This window comes from Eimeria acervulina, genomic scaffold, assembly GCF_000499425.1.
Source record: "Eimeria acervulina Houghton genomic scaffold, Eah_scaff482, whole genome shotgun sequence".
In the NCBI taxonomy this organism is placed as follows: domain Eukaryota; phylum Apicomplexa; class Conoidasida; order Eucoccidiorida; family Eimeriidae; genus Eimeria; species Eimeria acervulina.
In genome coordinates, this window is record NW_013549773.1 from 1 (window position 1) to 10000 (window position 10000).

General features: G+C 43.6%; 2 protein-coding genes across 2 annotated transcripts in view; both read left to right on the forward strand.

The window, feature by feature from the left end:
- On the forward strand, positions 1-690 carry EAH_00040060 (hypothetical protein; the record flags this gene model as incomplete). Its single annotated transcript, XM_013395304.1, has 1 exon — positions 1-690. A coding segment is annotated over one exon (690 nt), but the record flags the coding sequence as incomplete, so codon positions are not given.
- Positions 691-3660: 2970 nt separating this feature from the next.
- Positions 3661-10000, forward strand: part of EAH_00040070 (serine/threonine protein phosphatase 5, putative) — a gene marked incomplete at both ends in the record, with an annotated part of 10405 nt that continues 4065 nt past the window's right edge. The window contains 10 exons of the mRNA XM_013395305.1: positions 3661-3910; positions 4219-4357; positions 4785-4965; positions 5256-5390; positions 6063-6185; positions 6678-6757; positions 7230-7740; positions 8125-8531; positions 9012-9189; positions 9640-9763. Coding sequence (XP_013250759.1) covers positions 3661-3910; positions 4219-4357; positions 4785-4965; positions 5256-5390; positions 6063-6185; positions 6678-6757; positions 7230-7740; positions 8125-8531; positions 9012-9189; positions 9640-9763 — 2128 coding nt within the window. The remainder of the gene's footprint in view (positions 3911-4218; positions 4358-4784; positions 4966-5255; positions 5391-6062; positions 6186-6677; positions 6758-7229; positions 7741-8124; positions 8532-9011; positions 9190-9639; positions 9764-10000) is intronic.

The window sequence follows — 10000 nt, forward strand, 5'->3', positions numbered from 1 at the left end:
GATACAGTGGATGTTCTCGCCGGTCGCCTTATTCGTTATCATGGGCTACCAGAGGCCTTCATTTCGGACCGTGATCCACGTTTCCAATCAGATCTATGGCAGCAGCTGTGTACGCGTTTTAACATCAAACGCGCCTTATCCTCCTCGTACCACCCCCAGAGCGACGGCCAAACTGAACGAGTAAACCGCACGCTCGCACAAATGCTCCTCACCTACAGTCAATCTGATGAACGCGAATGGAGGCGATTATTACCTGCCTTAGAGCTCGCGTACAACACCACTAGCCATTCTTCCACTGAGCTTTCCCCCTTCGAGGTCATGATTGGTAAGAACCCCCTGACTGCAGCGGATCTCGATGTCGTGGGTGCCCTCTCCGCTACCCTTACTCCACCGATGACCAAGCTCTTTCGCCAGCTCTGCGACCGGGCGCAGCGTCATATCCTGAAGGCAAAAGGTCAGCAAAAGCACTACTCAGACACCCACCGCCGCGAAGTGGAGTATGCGGTGGGCGACAAAGTCTGGCTGAGTAGCAAGCACCAGGCTCACAGCGGGCAATCAGACTGCGAATGTGGCGCTGTGGACGGGGAAACTGCGAGAGCAGGGGATGCCACCGGACGACTCGTTGATTACTGTAGTGTTGCATGCTCTTTCTCAGGCATGTCGGGGATTGAGAATCAGTTTGAATGGTAAAGGGCCAGCTAGAAGTAATGCGGACACTTTCTTACTCCCCACCAGACCATGTTGAGCTCCTGGTCACCTGCCGGACACTTCTGATACTTGCGTTCTCTTTCTGTTGAATGGCTTGATTATCAAGCGCCTGTTTGGGGCCTTTCTTCTGAGTCGTTGGCTTGCTGAGGGAGCACCTCAACTTCTCTGTCACACATCACCCCAACTTCTCTGTCATTGGAATCAGTTGTTAGGAAGCAGGGCTTGCTGAATTTAGGGAACGCCAAAACTGGAAATGGTATCAGCCGTCTTAGTAGGCTTCTGGCAATTGCGCCTTTTTGCCAATCTTCAGTAGGTCCTTTAGGGAGGCGACGATGAGACCGAATTCAGAAACGGGGTTGCGGTAGTACGGTGCGCAACCGTGAAACTTCAAAACTTCCACGCAACTGTACCAAGGTATTGGCCAACTCCTACTGGCCTCTATACCGGGACTGGTTCAACAGCTGCTGCAGGCACACAAAGGCCTAAGAAGCTATTTGTCTGCATGAAGATAGAGCACTTGCGCGCTCTCATGAACCACTGTCCCTGCCGTAGCAGTTCTGGGGAGTAAGCCGTAGGCGCCTTTACCGTCCCTGCACATTCCAGCTGAACACACGTACTTTGTCTGTGCATATAACCGTCCAACCGTCGTTGCCCTAAGAAATCGTGAGCGACCTCTCGCTGCAGTTAAACTGGTGCACTCACGAGCCCAAAGTGCATACGCGTGTCCTCTTGTTTGCCAGGGCTGTGGAGTCCAGTCTAGCGCCTATCATCGGTTATGCACTGGAATATGCAAAAGCGAGTTAACGGAGTCAAATGATGAACATGCTGCAGTGCCCAGCAAGACAGCCGGGAAAAGCATAGGCATTCTCCATACGTTTCTGTGGCTGTAAAAACGTGTTCAGTTTTTCAGGGTGCTGACGTTACGCTGGCCTCAAACCGGCAAGGCTTCCAGACGTTGGTTGCTTCCCCACCCGTAGCAGACCCTGGTGATTGCCTATAATGCAAGGGGAGAAAAAAGGACTGAAGATTTGATGGATTTTACCCAAGCCGGGGTTTATGTTTCCACAGCACATTCGCCAGTAATATGTGCAATGCTCCAGGTTTCCTTGCTGTGCCCGCAGATGCCAGCTTGTTGCTCGCATCTCCCCCGTTCAAGCTTCCGGTGCTACAAAGTGCAGAAAGAATGCCTGATTCTAGCTGAGAATGTGAACTGTAGTAGAGTCAAAGACTGTAGAAAACAGTCGCCCCAAAGCTGCTGGTAAGCTCCTCTGCAGTCCCCAAGCATGCTGGGCAGCAGCAAAGGGTCGAGGACAAGGGCTGAGAAGAGGCGCCTTGCGTGGAGCGACAACGCACTCCACTGTCACGCATGCTGCAAAGGAACACCACGTGCAATCACAACCGCACCCACTCTGCTGCATGCTCTAGCACTGTAGTCAATTGTAAACACTTTGTTGGCTCTTCAGAGCCACCCTGCAAGCAACTCGAAATGCACGTACCAACCTCACACAGACAAACCTACAGTCCATATGCTTCTACTGCAGCGCAGGATGGATCTCGGCGGGCAAGTACATGTATAACTATTGTCTACAGCGCTAGTGCATGCAGAAAGGGAGGCTGGATTGCGCTTGCACGTGGGGATGCCTTGCCCTGCAGTATTAGTTGCAGCGAGGCACTTTATGGGCGATGGCCAAGGCCCCCTCCTCTCCGCACCAGCCTCAGCCCCGTGGGCCGCTGTGTCAGGGCACCAGCGGTCTAGAGGAAAGGCTACCAGCTGCTTCTGGGAGACTCTTATCTAAACTTTTTTGCCTCCTTTGCAGCCCAAGACAATCCTCACCATAGATCGAGCGCACTGACTACCCTACAAATCAACAGCCAGTCCACTGGACGGTTGCGCGATGCACACACATGTGTGAAGTGACATTCCCTCGTTGCGCAACTCTCACTTGAAAGTACAAGGCATAAGATGCATACTTCGGGAGTGCCGTGCTGTTGATGCGCCGCCTGCGGTGTCGCTGCGCTCAAATCGCCCCTCAGAAACAGAGTGGGAAGTGCATTGATGCTATTTTTAGCCAATTGAGGAGGAGAATGCTGTTGGGATCGCTGGCAGGTGCACTCTCTCTTTCGTTGTCTGCACATGAACCTCAATGCAAACTGTAACGAATTGAGTCCTTATCGAACCTGCGGCGCTGTGGGCATGAGTGGCGCTGCGGCCCCCAAATCGGGGCTGTGAGGCGGTTTGTAGAACATAGAGCGATCGGTTTCGTTTTTCTTTGAATACTTTGCATTATTACCTCGGGCAAAGTTGATATTCCGTCGAAAAACGAGAAAAACTGTTAGCTTCCCATACGTATTCCGCTGCGCCACGCGCGAAACCTAGCGCGGCTTGCTCCTCTAGAGGCTCGCTGCGGCAGGAGAGGGCCCCGTAGCCGAGCGCTTTTGCAGTGAATTCCTTCTGAGGACTCGGTTTAAGGCAATTACTTCCTGATTGAGTGTCTATCCTGCTTTTAAAGGCGCATTTTGACTGTTTTTCGAGGGCGCTGCGCGGTGAACTCGCAGCTGGAGGTACACCCGGAAGCTCGTCAGCCGCTATGTGCCCCTGTACGGGTAGTGGGAACGAGAGAAATTACAGGCAGCAGAGCCAAAGCAAAGAGTTATTAAAGCTGCTGCGCGTTGACAACACAGCGGTCTTCTTCTTGTTTCGTTCACAGTGACAGCGTTTCCTGGCGCCCTGAAATATGCGTGAGCGCAGGGAGTATCATTCCGGCCTTCTTGGTGTTCATCCTTCCTTTTCCGGTTTATTTTTCTAATGCCGAGCGCCTCCTTGCTGCATTACTTCCAGGGATCTCTCGCTAATCCTCAGCTGCAGCTGCAGCCACCGCCGTCCCGGTCCGCCTCTAGCCGCGCCTGTTGAATTTCGCATTGAGGGCCCAGGAGTTGTCTTCTGAATCCAAAATGACAGTCAAGGTGGGAGACAAGGTGGCTGTTTACGGCTTTCCTGCAACAGTGAAGTATGTGGGCACCTTCCCCCCGCCTAAGGGAGGAAGCACTGGAACAGCGCATCTTTCAGGGCCTGTTGTTGGTGTTGAATTTCATAAGAGAGGTATTGGCAACTGCGATGGCACTTACCATGGCCATCGCTACTTCCAGTGTGCCCCAGGCATGGGCCGTTTGGTTCGCGCTTTTTCAGTGAAGCCCTTCAGCAGTAAGACTCTGAACAATAATCCAGCATAAATCTGAATGCGAGCTTTTCTTGAATTCCAGTGCACATACAGCGCACCTTCTTTGCAGCAATACATGCAGCAGAGGCATTCAGATCACCCAATGGCCCGCCTCTACCTGCCTGCTCGAGTTTTCGTGCAGGCGCCGTGCAGCGATAGACTAGACTAAGGCTGCACATGGTAGCGGGGGCGTTTGTTTGAAACTGCGTGAATGCATTTAGACGTGCACGCATGCATGCATTTGCGCATGCATGCATGCTTCGGTTTAGGGTATGTTTTGGGGTGTATGCAGAGGAGACGTGCGCAGCGACACGAATTCAAACATCTTACAGGCGCCATCGCGCAGCAGAAACATTTCAAGAGTTGGCAGCTTTTCGCTTTTGGAATGAATTGGATCACTTTGAGGAGAAAGACGCACTGGTGAACAACAGGCAAGTCTACAAACAGCAAACCCTGCTTGCCTTATTTCGGGTGTATATACCCTATTTTGAGGCATATGTATGCGTACAAGCCGCTGCACTTTCGTGCCGTGCTGCACTGTACAGAGCCGAAGCCATGCAGATGGCATCTTCTTCTTTTGCTGCTAATGTTGCTGCTGGTGCCGCTGCTGCTGCTGCTGCTGCTTCTTGGCAGTAGCTGCTACTACCGATGCCGAATCCCCTGCAGCTGTAGCAGAGCCGCCACAGATAGCTGCAGCAGCAGTTGTTGCAGGTGCAGCAGATGCCCCTGTGCTGCGGTGTTGTGGATGGCTTGTTTGTTTTTTTCGGTGGAGTTGCATCTGAGTATTGAATTGAATTACAAGATGGATATGCAAATATGTTTGCTATTATTTATTTTTTTATTTATTTGTTTGCTTAGGGACGTGGGTACTCCTACTTTGAACACAATAAAGAAGCAAATTCATGATGAAGACTTCTTAGATCTGCAAGAGGTTCCCGCTGAACGGCCCCACACCTCTTCATCAACTTTGCAGGTGCCGGGGGCAGCAGCATCGACAGCACCTGGAGGCAGAATGGCTAGAAGAAGATCATCTACTCGAGTAGGTGTATGCTCTCTTCGTTTGATGTTTGCATGCTTTTTGTTTTTATATTTTTTTAACTCCCTTTTGCTTTACCGGCTTTCTTGTCCTGTGACTTCGCGGACTCGCATCAAGAGCCCGATATATATATATATATATATATATATATATAATGTGTATGTATATATATTTGGGTGTTTGGGTAGAGTACCTGTGTGCTTTTGCAAGCCGGGTTGCGTGTCTGTACATGTGAGGCGTTTTTCTTTGATTGAATAAGAACATTTATTTCTTTTCCTGTTCTTTTATTTCAGAAACGCCAGAGTATTGATGCCTCTACAATAGCAGAAGAAGGAATACCCCCCGGTTATTCGGGGCCGCACTTAACTTGGCCCATCACCAGAGAATTCGCTCTCGACCTTATTGACCACTTCAGAGAACACCCAGATGTATGCTGCTGCTGTTGCTGCTGTTGCTGCTGTTGCTTCTGCTCTTTTTCCCGTTGCTTATGCTGCTGATGGTGTTTCTTGTGCTGCTGCTATTGCTGCTGCTACTGCTGCTGCTGTTGCTTCTACTGTTGTTGCCGTTGCTTCTGCTGCTGATGGTGTTTCTCGTGCTGCTGTTGCTGCTGCTACTGCTCCTGCTGCTTCTACTACTGCTATTATTTCTGCTTCTGGTGCTTCTTTTGCTGCCGCTGCTATTCTCGCAGCTGTTGCGTCTGCTTTTCCTGTTGCTGTTTTATTGGCGGCTGCTATTACTTCTGTTTCTGTGGTTTCTATTCGTGTCGTTACTACCGCTCGTGCCGCTGCTGCTGCTGTTGCTGTTGCTGTTGCTCCTGCTGCTCTCCAGCTCCTGGCTTTCCGCGTAGTATACTTTGCTTTATTGCTTTTAAGGTGTATGTTTTTAATTGCCTCTAAACAAAGACGAAGCTGCACTTCATTTTATTCGTTGGGTTGCGGTGTAGCTGCCAGAGATTTTTCTGTTTTTTTGTATGGAGAATATTGCTTCTTGTTTGTCTTCGTTTGTTTCTCTTGTTTATACAAGCAAAGAGCTGCTTGTATGGTGATGACTGCTGACTTTCTTTTTTTGTCTTTGTTTGTTTCTTCTTTCTTGTTTTTTAGGTGCCTTTGCCTCGTAAATATGCTTTGGAGTTGGTGATGGCTGTTGAAGAACATTATAAACAAACCATGAAAGGAGCAGTAGCAGAAGTGGAAATCCCTAAAAAGCCTGGTGGTCGTCTTGTGGTAAGACGCTAAATGCATGCGTATGCGCAATCTTTACTTGCAATTCAATCAATCCATATGCATGCATATTTACTTTATATTTTCTTTCTTCTCTTTGTATGTAGTGTACGTATATATATATATATAATATCTAGAGAGAGATGTGTTTCTGTATACACCCACGCCTCTCGCCTTGTATATGATGATGCTGCGGTATATATATATATATATATATGTATATTGATATAGATATATATCCTTGTCTTTCTTTCTATTTGATGCATACCCATATTCATAGTATATGCATCTGCTTCTCTCTTTATAATGCATTGTTATTATTCGCTTATTGGTTTGCTCATTCTTTTGCTTTTCTTTTGTTATTATTTTCTTATTGCTTTAACCCTTTGCATTGCTTTTCTTTTGTTATTATTTGCCTGTTGTTTCAATTCGTTTTATTGCTTTTCCCTTATTATTATTTGTTTATTGTTTTATTTCTTTTTGTTTTTTCTGCAGCTAGTAGGAGATACCCACGGTCAGCTCAACGACGTGTTGTGGATTTTGTACAAATTCGGCCCCCCTTCTGCAACTAACGTGTAAGTAAATCTTTTTCTTGTTTTCTCTTCTTTTTGATTGATTTGTTCGTTTGGTTTGCTTGTTTTGTTTGCTTTGTTTGTTCTGCTTGCCTTGTTCCCCTTGTCTGTTTAGGGTGCTTCGTTTATTTTGTTCGTTTTGTTGATTTCTTTTGCGTTGTTTGCCTCTAATTAATTAATTGGGTTGATTGAGTAATTGCGTTGCTGCTGTTTGCGTCGTTGTTATCTGTTTCTTCTGTTCGTTGCATTAGTTTGATGCAAGGTCTTATTATTCGTGTTTGTTTGGTTTTTTTGTTTCTCTTGTTTGTTTTTAATGCATATGTTTCCCGTCTTGTATTTTTATACATAAATGTTTATTAACACGTGTATAATATGTAATATAATATGTATATAGATATTCGCATATGCATGTACACTATATATACTGTGTTTTTGCTGTGCTGCGTTTGTTTTGCTGATTTGTTTCTGTTTTTAGGTATTTGTTTAATGGCGATATTGCAGACCGTGGTCGCAGCGCTGTTGAGATATTTTTGTTGCTGTTTGCGTTTAAATTGAATTGCCCTGGTAGTGTTATAATAAACCGAGGTAATCATGAAAGTGCAGATATGAATGAGGTGTATGGGTTTGCACAAGAGGTGCGACAAAAGTATGGGGGTTTGTTATATCAAAAATTTCAAGATATATTTCATTTATTACCTTTATGCGTGGTTCTAGAGAAGAGGGTTTTTATTGTGCACGGGGGGCTTTGTAGAAAAGATAATATTACACTTCATCATATTGACAAACTCCACAGGCAGAGACCTTGCCCTGCCTCTCCTCATTCATTTGAAGATACTCTTATGTTTGATCTTCTTTGGGCTGACCCTCAACCGGATAGAGGGAGAGGCTGGAGTACAAGAGGCGCTGATTGCATTGCCTTTGGGCCCGACGTTACCGATGCATTCCTCACAAAAAATAACCTAGAAGTTTGCATTCGATCACATCAAGTCCGTTCATTATTATATTCATATACTATATATATATACATGTGCTATATATATATGTGCAAGTATATATATTTACACATACATATGTACGTACGCAAATAAATAGATGTGTGGTCATGCACATTAATGCATTTATCTATGGATGCACATGCACATATCGAATCATATCACCATGCATAGTATATATACATGCATATGCATATATATATATATATAGTATAATAGGCACATGCTGATTAGACTTGCACACGTTTATATATCCATCTATACGCCTATATATATATATATATATGCGTAGTTTCATAGTATATCTGCGTGTTTATACAAATATATATTTCTATATATAGAAGTAGATGAATTGTTTGTTGGGGTGTATATGTGCAGGTCCCAACGAATTTACGTGGGTTTGAACCTGTGCACGACGGGCGTTGTGTAACATTATTTTCTGCATCAAATTACTGCGGGACAACTGGTAATTACGGTGGAGTGATAATATTTGAGGCGAATTTATCTTTTGAAATTCAAGAGTACATGGCTCCGTCTTTGCAAGAGATTCAGCAGCTTCATAGAGAGACCTGTTTAGCTACTCAGAAAGTATTACTTCAAAAGAAAATGAAAGAACTGGAAACGCAAACAAAAAGAGCTAATCGAAGAAGCGCTGCAGCCAGACTTAGTCAAGAAATTGTTCAAAAAATGTGCAAAATGGTATGCGAAAAAAAACAAGATCTTTGGTGGTGTTTCTTCAACATGGATGCTGAGGGAGCCGGCAAAATTACTCCAGCACAGTGGAGGTACTTACAGCCCAACATAACCCTAATAAACCCTAAACCCTTTAAGACCCTAAACCCTAGTAAACCCTAAAGTCTAAAAACCCTAAACCCTAAAAAACCTTAATAAACCCTAAACCCTAAAAACCCTTAAGCCCTGAACACTCTAAACCCTAAAACCCCTTAAACCATAGAAGTCCTAAAGCGTAAATACCCCAAACCCTGAACACCCTAAACCCTGAATACCCTAAACCCTGAACTGCCTAAACCTGAAACCCTAAAAACCCTAAACTGTAAACCCTGAACCCTAGATAAGGGTTTTGCCGTATTGAATATTTGAGCTCATGGTATATTCATTTTTTATTGTTTAGGGTTTAGCTCTTCTGCATCTGAAAAGTGTAACTGACCTGCATCTTGTGTTTCTGCTGCTGCTGCTTCTGCTGCTGCTGCTGCTGCTGCTGCTGCTGCTGCTGCTACTGCTGCTGCTGCTGCGTGTTTGTACAGAGAGGCTTGTTCGATTGTATTGGGGCAGGAGCTTCCATGGGTGAATATAATGAAGTGCTTAAAAGCTGTTGATGAAGACGGGTTTGTGCATTATAATGAATTTTTATATCGTTATAAAGTTGACTTCAGACCGCCTAATTGCAAGCATCTCAATTGGAGACAAGAATGCGTTGCTAGGGTATGTTTAATTAAATATATTCTTGTTTTATGTTTAATTAAATATATCCTTGTTTTGTGTTCAATTAAATATATTCCTGTTTTATGTTTAATTAAGTATATTTATGTATTGTGTTTAGTTAGATATATTCTTGTTTTATGTTTAATTAAATATATTCGTGTTCTATGTTTAATTAAATATATTCTTATTTTATTGCTTGCTTATTCTTTTAATTATGTTGCTCTGTTTGTTCTTCCCTTTAATTATTATTTGCTTTATTGTTTTTGTTTATTGTTTATTTATTATTTGTTTTATTGTTTATTATTACTTTAATTATCTTTTGTTTATCTTTCGGATATTTGAACCAATAATGAGCATTATAGATACGAATAATTATTAATTTTTAAGTGCCTTTTATTATTTTATTTAATTATTAATCTATTTAATTATCTTTTTGTTTGTTTTTTTCAGGTATTTGAGTCAATAATGAGTGCTGACTTGAGTTTAAAAGAAACGCTGATGCTCTTTGATAGAAATTGTGATGGGACAGTCTCCTTCAGAGAATTCAATGAACTTCTATCTGATCTAGACATAGGTAATTATTTTAATAGTATTTAAATACTATTTATTTAATATTGTTTATTTAATTTAATATCAATATTATTTATCTACATATTTATGTACTTATATGTATTATATATCGGAATTCAATAAATTTCTCTTTGAACTAGACTTTGGTCATTTTAATATTATTTAAATATTATTTATTTATTTTATTTAATGCTACATTATTATATATAATATATATATATATATGTATGTAGTACATACG